The following is a 16,598-nucleotide window of genomic DNA, read 5'->3' on the forward strand; positions in this document are numbered from 1 at the left end:
GGACGATCGCGCCTGTGGAGCATAATACAGCCGAAGGCAGTTGTTGCAGTGCAAAAAGGCGCCCTTTCTTTGGTGGTTCCGACATTACATTTTGGCTGAAATAATCAATCGTTTTATTATTTTTTATGTAAGTATGATAATAATTTGATTCATTGTCATGCACTTAATCTTACTTACTTTTATTTATTTATTTTCCAGGTGAAACTGCTGTATTGAATTTGAATGCAGCACGCTGAGTGTTTATGTTTATGTTTTCAGCTGTAACTTTCAATAAAGGGTAACAATCACACGCACAATGCCACATTCATGCTAGATGACACGCACACACTGAAAGAAATCGCGACGAAACAGCCAAGGGGCGAAATGGAAGAAATGGGCGAAAAGCTGTCGAAATTTGAAAATCGTCATAAAACGCGACTAAGTGTTGGCTTTTATGACGGATTTTTGCTTCAGGATTTTTTCCCCATTTCGCTCGATTTCTACATACCCCTGGCCCTCAATCGTGCTAGCCGGGTATGGTCCGGAAACATAAACAGATAAGCGAACGTCGCTTCAATGTTCGGGATACGCCCGACACAGTAGGTTTATGTTACTAGCCGAAAGCGGTTCTATCTGTTTCGAAGCTTTCCTTTTTTTTCTAACAACCGAACTATAGGGATTGTTTTAAGTATATAAGCCAGGATTTTTGGGCATAAAATCGACGTGTAATTCAGACCTGAACGGAGAAGCTTGTACGTTTCATAAGTAGGGGTTCTTTTACAGATCCGGGAACATTTCATCTTTGACTTTCCTAAGGATGTTGGTCCCGCACTCCAGTGGTGTTCCCCTTCTCCGTCGGAAGAATTAGGCGAAACTAGCCAGCTTCGGTCCACGGTTAAATACTTCTCCTGATCATCCAGGAAAAAAGGATAACCCGCTTGACCGCTAAAACTGGTCCTTCCCGTTGTCCAACACTGCGTTAGTTGATGCGCGAGTCCGACGTAAAAAACTTCTCCTGGTTATCCAGGAAAAAGGTTAACATTCCGACTCTAGCAGCTCTAACAAAGTAAAAGGAATCTGCGTGGAGGTTTCCGAATTGACCATTCCTTCGCGTAGTCGGTTCAACAATGGTTCGTTATCGAACCAACAACGACGCTAAACCTACCGCTACCGAAAATTATAGGGTGCTCAAAAACCACCCCCGTCAACACCCTTCATGCTAAAGCGGAAGAATGGCCGTTCCATATCAGATCCACATTCCTCTTACAAAAAACAATTATTGTTGAGTGTATACTCGACCAAGCAGCGGAGGCCCGGACCGTAACGCCGTTACTCGGTCCTGTCAACGGATGACAGCGATCGACGTGCCATGCGGTTCATCCTTCGTGTTCGGGCTTCGGGACCGATCGGCCTCTTTCTTGATCCAGCCGCTGCCGAGACAGGACGCGTTAGACGAGCGAAGTTTTAGCGTGTGTGTGTGTGTGCGTGTGTAATAAGTGTAATAAGTGTAATGTAATAAATAAGTTTTAATTTGTTGTAAACCGCAATCGTCCGCGTACCGGCATCATTGTCTCCCCCGATATCACCAACATAAAAGTGGCGACGAGGAAATTTGGTAAAAAAAAGTGATACACACGCAGAGCAACAATTCCTTCCTCACGCAAACGCCGTCGTACGGACTCATCGATGGAGGAAGAGCAGCGCCGTCTCTCGCAGCAGTTCGAAACCCCGGGTACTGCGTTACTACAACCCGGATACGGCCAACCGCTCCCGCCAAACGCTCCAGCGGTCGAGCAGCAGGGATCTCAAGCGTCCTCGGCACATTTTTCGCCATCGCTATCATCAGCGCCCACAAGCCTTCATCCGCCATCGCTCGCTCCAGCCGCTTCGATGCAGCACCCGCCATCGCTACCAGGCGTGTCACAAAACGGTGAGCCAACAATGTATCAAATAATGCAGCTTCTACGCCAATTAATGACAAAAATTGAGCAACAGCCGCCAGCATCACTGCCCACAAACGCATCGCAGCAGCAGCTACCAGAAGTGCATCCGCCAAGTGCATCACAGCAGCAACCACTAGTATCGGAAATCGCGTCGCAACCGCAGCAGCAGCATCGGTCAGCTCCAGCCAATCCGGAGCAAATCCTGGACTCGCTGGCGAGAAACATCACCGAATTCCGCTTCGAGGCTGAAGCCGGTCTAACGTTCGAGGCGTGGTACTCGCGCTACGAGGATCTGTTCGTCAGTGATGCAGCCAGGATTGACGATGCGGCCAAGGTACGAATGCTTATGCGGAAGCTAGGATCAATGGAGCATGAGAGGTACGTGAATTACATTTTACCCCGTAATCCCCGCGATTTAACATTTGAGGCTACCGTTGAAAAATTGAAGGCCATTTTCGGCAAGGCAGAATCCCTTTTAACTAAACGCTACAAATGCATGCAAATCGTCAAAACGAAAGCTGAGGATTTTTTGGCCTACGCATGTCGAGTCAATCGGGCATGTGTTGATTTTGAGCTGAACCGCATGGGTGAAGAACAGCTCAAGTGTCTGATTTTTGTATGTGGGCTGAAAGAAGACACGGATAGAGATTTTCGGGTAAAGCTGCTCTCGCGTATCGAGGAACATGCTGAAATCACCCTCGAGCAATTATCGGCGGAGTGTAGTCGTCTGGTGGCATTAAAGAAGCAAAATGCGATGATCATTGGAGAAAAAGAGGAGCGAGTGTTGGCAATTCAAAATGGCGCGCGCCGTAGCCATCATGGGTTTCGCGGCAAAGGATTGCGCTCGCGTCCCATACATCGTGATGACCGGTCGGGAAAACCAAGTAACCCTTGTTGGTTCTGTGGAGCTTTGCATTGGGTGAAGGATTGTCCGCATACTAACCATAAGTGTCGTGAATGCGGTGAAGTTGGTCATCTGGAGGAACGCTGCCGCAAGCAGAAGCATCGGGCTGGCCGAAAGTTTTATCGCCCAACGCGATTTGCTAAAACCGTCACGGTGTGCAGCGTACGGGCTAGTCGCAAGTTTGTGGAAGTTTCCATCAATGGAGTTGGCATCCGGTTGCAGCTAGATACGGGTTCAGATATATCGGTCATAGGTCGTTCAGCGTGGGAGAAAGTAGGGAAGCCGTCATTGGTGCAGCCTACCGTTTGCGCAAAGACTGCCTCTAATGAGAGGCTGGAGCTACTTGGCGAGTTTAGAGCAGAGGTTGCCATTTGTAATGCTACCAAGCCGGCGATCATCCGTGTGGCTCAAGTCGATTTATTGTTACTGGGAGCAGACTTGATTGACCTTTTTGCTCTTAGCTCCGTTCCAATGGATGTGTTTTGCGCCAAAGTTTCGACGACCGCACAGATTCCCAAGGAATTGCAGAGCCGTTTTCCGGAAGTTTTTCGTGGCACAGGGCTTTGCACGAAAGCGCAGATCAAGCTGCAGCTTAAGGATAATTGCCGTCCAGTGTTCCGCCCGAAGCGACCGGTTGCATACGCAATGCAGGCTACAGTAGAGGAAGAGCTCGATCGCCTGGTCCAGATGAATGTGATCACACCTGTTGATTACTCGGAATGGGCGACACCAATAGTCGTCGTACGCAAAAGCAGTGGAGCTATTCGAATCTGCGGCGATTATTCGACGGGGTTGAACGATGCGTTGCGTCCGCATGAATATCCGTTACCGCTCCCCGATGATATTTTTGCAAGATTGGCCCATTGCAAATTTTTTAGCAAAGTGGATTTGTCAGACGCATTTTTGCAAGTTGAGATTGAAGAGCGTTACAGGCCCCTTTTAACGATCAACACGCATCGAGGTCTTTACCTTTACAATCGTCTGCCTCCTGGATTAAAGGTTGCGTCAGCCGCGTTCCAGCAGATAATGGATGCGATGCTCGCCGGATTGTGTTACACTTCTGGCTATCTGGACGACGTTGTTGTCGGGGGAAGAACTGAAGAAGAGCACGATGAAAATCTCAACAAGGTGCTTCAGCGTATTAAAGAATTTGGGTTTACTATCAAAGCTGAGAAGTGTGCTTTTAAGACGCATCAGATAGAGTACCTCGGGCACATAATTGATCGTACTGGCCTTAGACCAAATCCAAAGAAAATTGATGCTATTGTAAACCTACCAGCTCCATCAAATGTGAATGAAGTCCGCTCGTTTTTGGGTGCCATTAATTACTACGGAAAATTTGTGCCTAACATGCGGAATTTGAGATACCCCCTGGATAACTTGTTGAAAGATGGCAATCAGTTTGTATGGACGAAGCAGTGCGGAGAGGCCTTCAGAAAGTTCAAGGAAATATTAAAGTCTGATCTGCTTCTGACACATTATGACCCTACGGCTGAAATCATAGTAGCCGCAGACGCCTCATCGGTTGGGCTCGGAGCCACCATTAGCCACAAGTTTCCGGATGGATCAATAAAGGTGGTGCAGCACGCGTCACGGGCTCTAACGAAAGCAGAAGAGGGGTACAGCCAGATTGACCGCGAAGGACTGGCTATCATCTTTGCAGTAACCCGATTCCACAAGATGCTTTATGGCAGGCATTTCCGCCTCCAAACCGACCACAAGCCATTGCTGCGCATCTTTGGATCAAAAAAGGGAATTCCTGTGTATACTGCCAACCGGCTGCAGCGGTTCGCTCTAGCGCTGCAGCTATACGACTTCGAAATCGAGTACATACCCACGGATAAATTCGGCAATGCAGACCTGCTGTCGCGGCTCATCAGCAAGCACGCGAAACCGGAGCAGGAGTACATGATCAGAAGTTGCAGCAGTTACGAAAAAGGACCCTCTACTGCGCGAAGTGTACCGCTACGTCCAATCGGGTTGGCCAGGCAAGGTCAGTTATGGTGCGGAATTGGCCCAATTCCACAACAGAAGGGAAGCACTGACGACCGTTGGCGACTGTATCCTCTTCGGAGAGAGGATTGTGATTCCCGCAGCTTTGCAGCAGAGATGCCTTAGACAGCTTCATCAAGGGCATCCGGGCATCCAGCGAATGAAGGCGATTGCACGCAGTTTCGTGTATTGGCCATCATTGGACAGCGACATCGCCGATCGAGTTGCTTCATGCGAAGCATGCCAGGCTGCGGCGAAATCACCACCATCCCAGATACCATCATGTTGGCCGAAGCCACCTGGGCCTTGGCACCGCGTACACATCGATTACGCTGGACCTGTGGAGGGAGCCTATTTCCTGATTGCGGTAGATGCCTACTCCAAGTGGCCGGAAATCATTAAAACTGCAAGTATTACCTCATTCGCTACAATATCTATTTTGCGAGGAATATTTGCCAGATTTGGACCGCCAGTTACATTGGTCAGCGACAACGGTACCCAGTTCTCCAGCGAGGCCTTCAAGGAGTTCTGTGAGTGTAACGGCATCGACCATGTTCGCACACCGCCTTTTCATCCACAGTCCAACGGCCAGGCAGAGCGATTTGTGGATACCTTCAAGCGATCACTGAAGAAAATACGGGCGAGGAACGTGTCCCTTGAAGAGGCCCTGGACTTGTTTCTTCTCACGTATCGCTCAACACCAAATCCTGCTTTGGACCAGCGCACACCAGCCGAAGTGATGTTTGGAAGAACGACCAGGACAATTCATCATCTATTGCGCCCTCCTGCAGCATCGGAGTCTACAGCGAAGGATGACTTTCGTGAATACCAGCCTGGTGATTTAGTGTATGCCAAGGTGTATCGGGCAAACTCTTGGAATTGGATAGCAGGGAGGATTGCTCGCAGAATTGGCAACGTCATGTACGAGGTTGTGTCGCACGACCAGAGAAGACTTCGGCGTCATGTGAATCAGCTCCGCCGCCGTGTCGCTAGCTCATCAGAACGGAACGAGATGGATCAGCACCAATTTCCCCTTAGTTTACTTTTAGATGAGATGAGTTTGACGTCTCGTCAGCAGTCGCCGTCCGCTTCGCTGCCAACGGAGCCAGCCTCATCTTCAGCAGCACCGGCGCTGACAGGGGTTCAGCGAGCACCGGCATCATCGCCAGCATCATCCGTGCAACCGGAGGTACAACGAGCGGCTTCGTCTAGTGGCAGCAGCAACACCCAGCAGACACAGCTACCACGACGATCTTCTAGGACTAGAAGACTGCCTCGTAGGTTCAGCGCGTATCGGCTGAATTAAAAGGGGGAGGTGTTGAGTGTATACTCGACCAAGCAGCGGAGGCCCGGACCGTAACGCCGTTACTCGGTCCTGTCAACGGATGACAGCGATCGACGTGCCATGCGGTTCATCCTTCGTGTTCGGGCTTCGGGACCGATCGGCCTCTTTCTTGATCCAGCCGCTGCCGAGACAGGACGCGTTAGACGAGCGAAGTTTTAGCGTGTGTGTGTGTGTGCGTGTGTAATAAGTGTAATAAGTGTAATGTAATAAATAAGTTTTAATTTGTTGTAAACCGCAATCGTCCGCGTACCGGCATCATTGTCTCCCCCGATATCATCAACATAAAAATTATGAAAATCAATTGCCCACTATCTATTTAAAACAAGTGTCCAGATGAAATCGAACACATCACACAACATTCCGGCTCGATAAAACACCTATTTAGCAGACGCAACGATACTTAATAGATTTTAAATGTGATTACAACCACGCAAAAGCAGTCTGAAATAAAGTCCTTTACAATACTATGCCTATCATAAAAACTAGAGGAGATTTGAATATGGGGTGATCTGGTGGCCGACCCGACAGCGGCGTTGGGCTTCACCCGGCAGGACCGGGCTTCAAATCCAATCCGGACCGCCTCCCCGTACGCAGGGCTGACAACCTTGCTTCGGGTAAAATTAAGTCACAGAACGCCACCCGAGACCTTTTGAGGTTATAGTGCCACTGAATATGAAGAAGAAGAGATTAAGTTGATGTTCTAGTAACTTGTAGAAAATAACAAAAAACAAATTTCGAAGAAGAGTTATAATCTCACACACTTTTATACAAGTTGTTTTGGTACATGCAAAATTGCTCCACATAACATTATTATACCAACAGTTAGGGAAAATATTTTTCTCTATTGTAATGGCCTTAAAAGTCGAGCAAAAATACACCATAAGTATTTTATGAATTTAAATATATTTCTAAATTCATTTAGTTTAATAAACGTTTAGTTTTTATTATGTTTAGTCTTTTTGATATCGCATACATTCATTCCAGTTTTTATGACTTACGGCATTTTTAAGAACCTTTTAAATGAAGTATTTGTATTGAAAAAGGGACACCAATTGGCAATTATTTAAAGGCAAATAAATAATAAAAATATGAATAAAGGTTGGCAAATATCGAGCAAACACTGCTTTTCATGGCTGCAGAAACTCGGAAACCTTGTGTTAAAATAAGACAATTTATTTTTCAGAAAAGTGAAATGTAGGGAAAGGTTTATTGGAAAAAATATAACAAAACTAATCCAAATGCCCAAGTCGGCTAGCCACTCGTCGTGAAAAACGACTACAGAAGCGTTTGTGCAATCTCTTGCCAACAAATCGCACAAGCTGGTGTATGATACAATTTTTACAAATACTGCTAGTATCACATACCCATCTAATGATTATTTTTACTAACACTATTAACCCAGCAAAGTTTTTATCACAATAAAAATATTGCTATTCACCGATTACACTAAGTCCTTCTGATAGCGTTGCAAGGGTGATATGTTCAACAATTTACTTTACGTTTATGTAGCTGTTTATCAAGAAGAGCTCTTAGCCGAATATGACAGTGCTATGAGTTTTGCTATATTTTTCCAATTCTTTGTAATATTTTACCTTTCCCAACAACAGACTACTTTATTTTTACTGTAGGATAACGAGTTTCTGTACTCACATAAACCTAACCATATCCGATATTTTCCCATACTACGCTTTGCGTATCTATTGCTTGCACTGCTTGCAGGAATTGCTACTTCAATACAAATGCATTATTTGAAAACAAACCTTTAAAACTGCTTTAAGTTATAACAAATTGGAATGTAAGTTACGGCACGCGGCAGTTACCCGAAACCAGCAAGGGCACTTCACGACAAAACCACCCCGACCCAAACCGAGAACGAGCATCGATAGGAACCGCGCAATCAGCAGAATCAACGATCGACGAGTTTGGCGAAATCAACGACAACAGCGATCGTCACGAATCAGTTCTTCATACGCGTCCGACCAATATAGTCGTAACTAATAAAATCACCCCTTTTTTGAAAATTGTACTCGAGCGGGATTTTCGTAACTTGTATAATTGCGTTACCTAAAATATTAAAAACTCTAATATAAAAAAATAGTATCTCTGCCGCAAAATCTGCATAATGAGCGACCAAAAAATTAAAACTAAGTTATTCTAAATATATTTACATTTATAAAAAATATCTTAAGCTGATTGTGCTTTTGTACAATTTTTAAAGCGATTGCAATAGCAGAGAAACATTTTCCGTAGGTGCTCGTATAGTTATGTAATATGGAGGAATTTTTCATATGCCAAAATAAATTGTATAAATTGTGTAATTTTTTGTTTCTTCAAAATATGTGCTTTTTTATTCTCTGAAACTTACTAGAACATCAATTTAAACTATATCTTTTATTTTATTTTATTAATTAATGATGACGGACCGATGCCGTATTGTCACTACCGCATGGGGTGAAAATGAATCAAACTCGCAAAAAAAAAAACAATTAAACAAAATTAACAAAATTAGCTAGGCATTTGCTCATAGTTTTTGCCATATCCCGGGCATGCTCGGTTAACTATCTCTTTTAGTTCTTATTTTATTCAAAAACAACACAGTCTTCTTGTGTCTGCCGAGCAAGGAACAAGTGAGTGCTTCTGCCTGTCCCGAGAGACACTCGGCACAATACCAGAGTGTATTGGTGTTAGTGAGATCAGCAATCCTGGAAAGTGCTGGACCCTACGGATCATACGGATAAAGTGAAAAGGCAACCTTATCCAATTGCGGCCTGGCGGACAGTTAGTCCGTGTGCAGGTCGATAACAATGAAGAAACGCTAAAGAGCTGCGTGTCCGAAAGCAAATCTCGACGAAGAATGCAACACCAATATCGTTCGCAAGCGTGTCGCATCACGCAATCTAGCCGCAACGCTGGGTTCCTTAAACAAAGGTGACATCGAGGTCACTCCTGCTGCTGATCCTGAAACTGATAAGAGCACCACCATGGACGGTGAACTCACTACTGCGGAGAGCACTTTCTCTCGCAATGAAAAAGTCCCACCGATAATGGTGCGTAACCTAAACGAAGATCAATACAGCTTTCTCTGTTTAGTTTAGTTTCTCTGCAGATAATTGCTGCATAATATTCTGCAAAACGCGGAAAGATCACGAAGCTGCTAAATCTTTTTTAGACAAGAATAACTCAAAAACGCATACAACTAAAGAGCGATTTCTTCCAGCTCCACTACCAGCTCAATCTCACTACATTGGATGCAGAACAACCAGCGCCTAACTATAACACCACAACAACAACAAACTCCATGCCAACACAGTTGCATGTGTCAGGGTAGCCCCAGTAGCATCGTTGCGCTACAGCAGCAGCAAAGTCACCAGCATCAATACTTGCAACTGCAAAATCCCAAACAACAGTCGAAGCACAAGCAACAGCTACCATTCCCAGCACAGCCGCACTAAATCACAATCTACGTCCCGACACCATCGTAGGCATCCCAAAACAGTTGACCGATACTGTAACCCATGGCAGTGTACCACAAAAGCCAAAGCCTCATCGACAACCTGCCCAAGACAAGCTCAACAAACTGCGTGCCGACCTCAGTGCAGAAGCTAAGGATGATGAGAAAGAGCTGTTTAAAGTGGTGGTTCAGCTCTGGCTGGAATACAGCGTGTTGAAAAACACTGCTCCAAAGACCAGATTCTCACAAGGATGGTCGATTTCATCTCTGGGGCCCTAAAATTATTTAATGTGGTACTTGGAATGCCCGTTCCATCGCCCATAAACGGTTGGAACTTATTGATTTCCTCAAAAACGAGGATATCTCATTGCTTGCCTTAACGGAAACACACTTAAAACCAACACAATCCTTCTATCTTCCGGAGCATGCTGTTGTACGTGTAGATCGGCAGAGCCTAGGAGGCGGTGTAGCGATAGCAGAGCATCGGTCTCTTAAATTCCGTGTACTTCCTCTCCCAGAGACCAAACTGGTTGAGTCTGTTGGAATAGAAGTCTCCACTACACAAGGAACGTTCCGCTTCTATTCAGCCTATTGTGCGAAGCAAGCTAGAGGAAGCGACGGTTCAATTCAGATCCTGAAAAATGATCTACAAAAGCTTACACGAAATACACATCAATACATCATCGCCGGTGATTTGAACGCCAGACACCGCCAATGGGGCAATACTATCGCCAACAGAAACGGAACAATTTTGTGTGATGACCTTCAGGCAGGATTTTACACAGTAGAATTCCCACCGCAGCCGAGATACTACAAAAATGGAAGTTTCTCTACCCTTAATTTGTTCCTGACCAACATGGTCCCACAGCGATCACAGCACTTTCTTCAGATCACCTGCCTGTATTGATGAAAATCGATGGTTCGGGGACCGAGCCCAGGAAGGAACGCCTAAACTATCGTTCAGCGGATTGGACGAGATTTCAACGCATCACCGAAACTACTATCAACGCCGAAATTCCGCTTAACACAATTGTTAGTTCGATAACGAACCGTTGTTGAACCGACCACGCGAAGGAGTGATCGATTCGGAGATCTCCGCGCAGATTCCTGGCCTTGTCAGAGTTGCTTGAATCAGGCGGCTAACCTTTTTTCCTGGAAAACCAGGAGAAGTTTTTAGCGGCGGACTCGCACTACACTAACTCGGCGTGGACAACGGGAATGCCGTAGCTCGATCAGACGATTAGCCTTTTTTCCTGGATAACCAGGAGAAGTTTCTAACCGTGGTTCTTGCTTGGCTTAATTTCGCCTAATTCTTCCGACGGAGTGGGGAGACACCAAAGTGCGTAACCAATTTCCGGAGGGAAGGCAAAGGTGAAACTTTCCCGATTCTGTATGGATACCCAAACAATGAAACACAAGTTTCTTCGTTGAGGTCTGGATTACAAGTCAATTTTTATTCTCAAAAAACCTGTCTTATATACTAAAATTCCGTGGGAAAAAGAACATGAAACAGCATTACATCGATCTCCTTTTTCCTAATTCGGTATGCTGATGCGTTGACCCCTGCCAGGCGTCGGCTAGTGTAGGAGGTCTGTAATGTTACAATATCTGGCAATTGTTACCCTATCGTTTTATGATCATGGGTAATGCATCGTGCATCTGTGGTTCAAATGCGTATGCCTATTTTCGTATTGCTTATTGCCTGCGCGTCGTCTGTTCTATTCGTCAATTGGTCTTTCCTTCACTGCCCTACGACCATGCCTTGATCTTTACGTTGGTCGTTTTTTTTTTCTTAATCGCGCAATGACAATGTATGCCTTGTTCTAATGTTTACCTCGTTCAGCCCATGCTCTTCACTTTCATTTTTATTACACGGCTTGAGTTTATTTATAGTTTTCATATGTCTGGATATTGTCCCCTTTCTGATATTTCCAATAACGCACCATACTTTCGTTTTCCTCACGGTATGAGGCCTCTCTGTGACTTAAGGTTGTTTTCCTAAGATAATATTTTCCGGTGAGAATTTATCCTAAACGAAAGATATTTAGTCATTTATAATTGTTCCTCTAACTCTTGCATGCCAGTCATTTTAGATCAATTTTATTTTGTCGCGTTCGCAACATTCCGGCCCTCGTAAAACTACAAGTTTTACCAAATAATCGCGACGTATTACTGCCGAGATAAAATTCAAATTCTCCCTTTGAGTTAATTTTCCTAATATTTTAATCAATTGAATTATTTCGCACTCTCATTATACGACACCTGATTGTAATTGCACGCATTCTGCCGTTGACAGTTCATCGATGCTTGCAGTCGATTGTAGAAACGATTTACAGTTGTCTAGCCGGTGAGGATGCGTTGGTGCTCGTAGGTTGTCGCGGCGATGACGAAGGAGATGATAGTTGTGAGGCATAATTCACTGTTGTTTGCACATTGGACTGCTCGTAGGGCTGCGCGTTGGGCGTTGAAACTCAGATACGACTTTGATTAACACGATTTTCAAGAATCTCTACAGGATAAGAGATGTTGTAGTTGCTCGTTGATTTCACACGTCGTCGTCTTAAAACACGATGGCTTCAGTTGGGCGATTTCTCAAGTGGCTACGATGTGAAGAATAGTCGTCATTTTGATGCTGGATTTTAAGATTTAGATATCGATAGTTGAAGATGCATTGTAATCAGCTGGTCGACCAAGATTATAGTTTAGACCGCAGTAAGGCGTTATGCGGAAACTATTGTAGACTTGGGTGTTGTTCAGCTCTGATTTAGTTGCACAGAAGAAGTGATTCTCTCATCACTTTGTGTAGCAGGTTTTTCATCTTCTGGAGATCTCAGCATCTTGATTTCGCTTTCCATCAGACTCGGCCTATATGACCAAACAGTAGTCTCTCGATGGCGTTAGCAAGACATACAGCATTTGTTCGACCTTGAACGTTTGATAGTTGAACATTAGCTAGCTTTCTTCGTAGATAATAGTTGTGAATTTGCACACCTTTTGAAGTTCCACTTTTTTGTTGAGATAGCCAATTTCGTATCTAAGCACTAGCCAACCGCATATTACCGCTTCGTAGTTCCCTTCGACGTTGACCGTTGTCATCTAATTGTTGATAGCAGAACAACTGTTTCTGCCGGATGAAGAATGACGCTCTGAAGACTTCTCTGATTCTGGTTGAACTCAGATGTTACTGATGAAATGCGTTGCTCTTGCGCGGGTGCGTTGCAATTACAAGACTTTTGATATAGAGAGTCATAGTTGATTTTTCTTACGTTTGAGCTAATCTCTTCACTTCTAATCTTTAAGAAAACTAATGTGTATTTTTTATCGCAATGTCCATTTGACGATCGTTTTTTACTTTGAATTTTTGAAAGTTAAAATACTTGAACGCTTCATTTGTGTCGATTGGATTTGATAGATTTTCTTGTCTCCTTATATCATTTGTGGCATGCAAGAGGCTTTTTTCTGTTGAGAATAGTTTGTTGGTTGCAATCAAATATGTAATCAATCCCCTTGTTGTATTACCCAAAACTTTAGCTGAAAAGAGAAATAACATGATTAATATAAAGGTCGATAAATTGTGGAACAATACCCTGAGGCCTTTGATTAAACCAATAAACCCTTTTCCTATAGGCCTAATCGTTTGTGTGATTGCAGTAGCTTTCCTTGAGCTGGGTGTCAAAACCTTGTAGTTCCATGCATCAGAAATTATTTTCTTACTTTTCATCTTTATTGTTGGTAATTCCTTATCAATTACCTCTTCAATCATATTTTCTTCATGAATTCCTATGAAACTACTTTCAATTCGTTCTTTATTGGGTAGCCTTTGTTTCTTGTTTAACGGTGATTCAAACTTTTGTTTGCCGTAAACATTCAAATCCGCCAGTTCATTGACTGGACGGCGGTATTTCCCGTGTAAAGTGTTTACAGGTGTAGATCCTTTTCGATCTTTTTTCATCTGTACTTCCATAAAAATGTTGGAGTTTGCGTTGCAGGTAGAAATCCTATTTCTTTTCTTTTTTGTAGTTGATGCCTGAAGAACTGAATTTTCATTTATTAATTTGCAGCCCTTTTGACGAATCTCTCCGGATTTATCTCTTTTTGACACATGACCATTGATATCTCTGCAAATTATTTTTTCAGATTTTATTTTCCGTCGTTTTGCTGATTGTTTCAAGCTTGACTTTGCAATATGCGTAGAAAGAGAAATTTGAACACCTGGTTTTAATCCACATTTTTCTACTGAAAATTTGTTGGATATTGGTTTACGAAAACTTTCTTTCTGTTGTACTATCATGGAATATTCCTCTTCTTGGCTTTCGGTTGTTTTTCCGAAAATTAGCCAACCTAATCTTGTCCTCATTGCTATTGGTTCTGTGGGTTTACCATATTTATGTTTAAACCCCATCAATAAATGATTGTTTTTCAAGCTAATCATTATAGTGGGTTGAATGTTTTGAAATCCTGAAACAGGAAGATTAGCAAGGTGAGGATATTTTTTGCTTAGATCATCATAATCTAAAGATTGAACAGGTAATTTCAAATCTTTAACCGTTCTCACATTATTTAGTTGAAAACCTTTTTTAGTTGGACCCTTGATTCTTAATTCCACGTTTTGGCTTTTAACGTGTTCAGTTTGTTTGCCTTGTGTCCATAGTAATTGGAGCGGTTTTACTTCCCCATTTAGGTTAAGTTGACGCGCAACTTTTTCTTCTAATAGGGTTGAGGATGAACCTGGGTCTAATAGCGCATAGGTTTTTATTTTGTGATTGCCGTTTATCAATTCAACTGGCAACACTTGGAAGTGCGTTGATGATGTTGCTTCTAGTTCTTGATGATTGTTTACTCCTGCGATTTCAAAATTTTGAGGTACATGAAGCATTTTATGATGCCTATCGGTGCATCCATTTATCCCGCATATTTGCGCGGATCTACAATCATGTATTGTATGATTGTTAGATTTCAAGCAACCTAAACATAAAACTTTATTTTGAGCAATTTTTATTCGCTCAGATGGCACCTCATTGACCAATGCATAACATTTGATCGTTTTATGTAGCTTATTGCATATTAAGCATTTGCTTGCTTCTATCGAATTCTGTTCGAAATCCTTACCCTTTTTGATTGGTTCTTGAAAACCTTTGTATGGGATTTTTTGTTCGTGGAGATGAACGCCTCCACGTTGAGTGTGTGCGGATATTGTTTTTAACATGTTTGCCGTTTTAGCGAAAGGTCTCAGCCAATCGCATAGGTTATCTAGAGTTTGAACCCTTAACGGTGATTCCGCTTCAGCCATGTACTGGGCTCTTTTTTCCTGAATTTGGTGTGGTAGCCTAGCAGTCAACTCCAACACCAGCGTATGATCTTTCAGGTAGTCCGGTTCCCTCATCAAGTTTACTGTTTGAATGAGGTTTTCTAAAGCGTTTACCATTTCCACTACAATGGTTTTGGAATCTCCTCGGATTTTATACAGATTATTACGTAGCTCTAGATACACTAAATCTGTTCTCCCGAAGGAGTTCTTTAAGCGTGTCATTATTTCTGGCACGTTTGAAGAATCCAGCATTAATTGTTGAACGCTTTTGAGGGCTGGTCCATATAAGGCCTGTTTAAGGCGGTTTAAATTCTCTAAATTAGAGAATCTTCCCTCCTCATAAGTATCATCAAATGTTTGCTTAAAATTTGGCCATTCTACAGGATCCCCTCCAAATCTCGGCAACTGCATAAGCGATTGTCTTTTCAATAGCGTTTCTATGTGCGGCGATCCTTGTTTGTCGCCCGCAATAGTTGTTACTGCTTTTAAAAATTCTTGTAATTGCTCCTTTGATTGTTCTTGTTGACCAATCAATAGTCGTGTGAACATAGCCTCTGTATCCTTACTAGCGGATTCATTGGGCAATCTATTAAGTTCATATGCTATCTTTTGACATTTTACGCAAAGCCAGCATTCTTCCGGCTTTGGTTTACGTGTTAGTTTGGCACATGTTAAATGAAACCACCTATCACATTCATAGCATGAAATCATGCTTTCTTCGGAAGTGTCTTCCGCCACGCACAATCGGCAACTGCCGGAAGTGTTCGTGGTAAATTTATAAGGCATTTCGGCGGATCTTTAAAATTCCTACTCTGAGCTATAGATAAGAAAGTTCGATTTACCGTTTTCGGTGTTACCTTTCCTTGAAGTGCCCGGTAGTTTAATGTGGTCTCGATCTCGCTGATAATTCACTCCGGAGTCGTACTAAAAAACCATCTGCACCAATAGTCAACTGACTTACTCCGTTAAGATACGCCTTACGAGAACTCTTTCCCACGTGCCTATTGCTGATAAGCTTCCTTTATGCACTGGTAATTTTATGTCCTCAATTATTTAAACGCGAGCACTTTAAAACGATCGAAACGTCATTCACTCGGTTAACTTATTATTCCGGGGTTGTCCACGTACTGATTGTTAAACACGATTTCTTTCGTAAGCATAGACGTCTTCGCTAAACATTTAAAGTTACTTTCGAGTTTGTTTCGAATGTGAACTTTTTTCGTTCACTCCGGAGCCGTATTGTAATACTATTGTTCTCGGATAGTAAAATAACGTACTCCTTTTAGTTCTACCTTTTTGGAAGAACTTTATTACCCTTTGGTATGGGTTAGTTCGGAGCCGTGTTTATTGCTTATATATAGCTTAAATCACGCACTGGCAATCACTGATGCTCTCCGATTTTGTTCTGCACTTGTGCACATTGATATGATCGCAACGGTACTCGAACGGTTAACTTATAGCACTGTAGTTCTTACGTGTTTTAATTGTAAACCGTTTCACTCGCTGCAATTCACTTTATTTTTCACGAGCGCAGAATTTGAATCTGAACCTTTTTGAAACACTGCTTGGTGCGGGTTCAGTTAGAGGCTGTTCTTTTGGCGACAGCACACCACGAACGTAAGTTCGCTCGAATGAGTTGTTAACGCGCGCGGATATTAACAACTCCTCTCTGGAGC

The 16,598-nt window shown here is 43.4% G+C and overlaps 2 protein-coding genes across 4 annotated transcripts; both read left to right on the forward strand.

The window, feature by feature from the left end:
- The first annotated feature begins 1,482 nt into the window (after positions 1 to 1,482).
- Positions 1,483 to 4,467, forward strand: LOC118514912. 2 transcript variants are annotated; one of them, XM_036061801.1, is made up of 2 exons: positions 1,483 to 2,300; positions 4,331 to 4,467. In XM_036061801.1, exons 1-2 carry the CDS (start codon positions 1,666 to 1,668, stop codon positions 4,371 to 4,373), a joined length of 678 nt encoding a protein of 225 aa, XP_035917694.1. In that variant the 5' UTR covers positions 1,483 to 1,665; the 3' UTR covers positions 4,374 to 4,467. The 2 variants fall into 2 exon arrangements, with proteins under 2 accessions (XP_035917694.1, XP_035917695.1); XM_036061802.1 differs by lacking the exon at positions 4,331 to 4,467 and adding an exon at positions 2,371 to 2,652.
- A 476-nt stretch (positions 4,468 to 4,943) lies between these two features.
- On the forward strand, positions 4,944 to 6,401 carry LOC118514855 (uncharacterized protein K02A2.6-like). Of its 2 annotated transcripts, none has more exons than XM_036061799.1 (2): positions 4,944 to 5,312; positions 5,399 to 6,401. In XM_036061799.1, the coding sequence occupies exons 1-2, from the start codon at positions 5,190 to 5,192 to the stop codon at positions 6,122 to 6,124; spliced, it is 849 nt and encodes a 282-aa protein (XP_035917692.1). In that variant the 5' UTR covers positions 4,944 to 5,189; the 3' UTR covers positions 6,125 to 6,401. The 2 variants fall into 2 exon arrangements, with proteins under 2 accessions (XP_035917692.1, XP_035917691.1); XM_036061798.1 differs by having other exon boundaries at positions 4,944 to 5,224.
- Positions 6,402 to 16,598: the final 10,197 nt, after the last annotated feature.

Source organism: Anopheles stephensi, chromosome X (genome assembly GCF_013141755.1).
Source record: "Anopheles stephensi strain Indian chromosome X, UCI_ANSTEP_V1.0, whole genome shotgun sequence".
Lineage (NCBI taxonomy): Eukaryota > Metazoa > Arthropoda > Insecta > Diptera > Culicidae > Anopheles > Anopheles stephensi.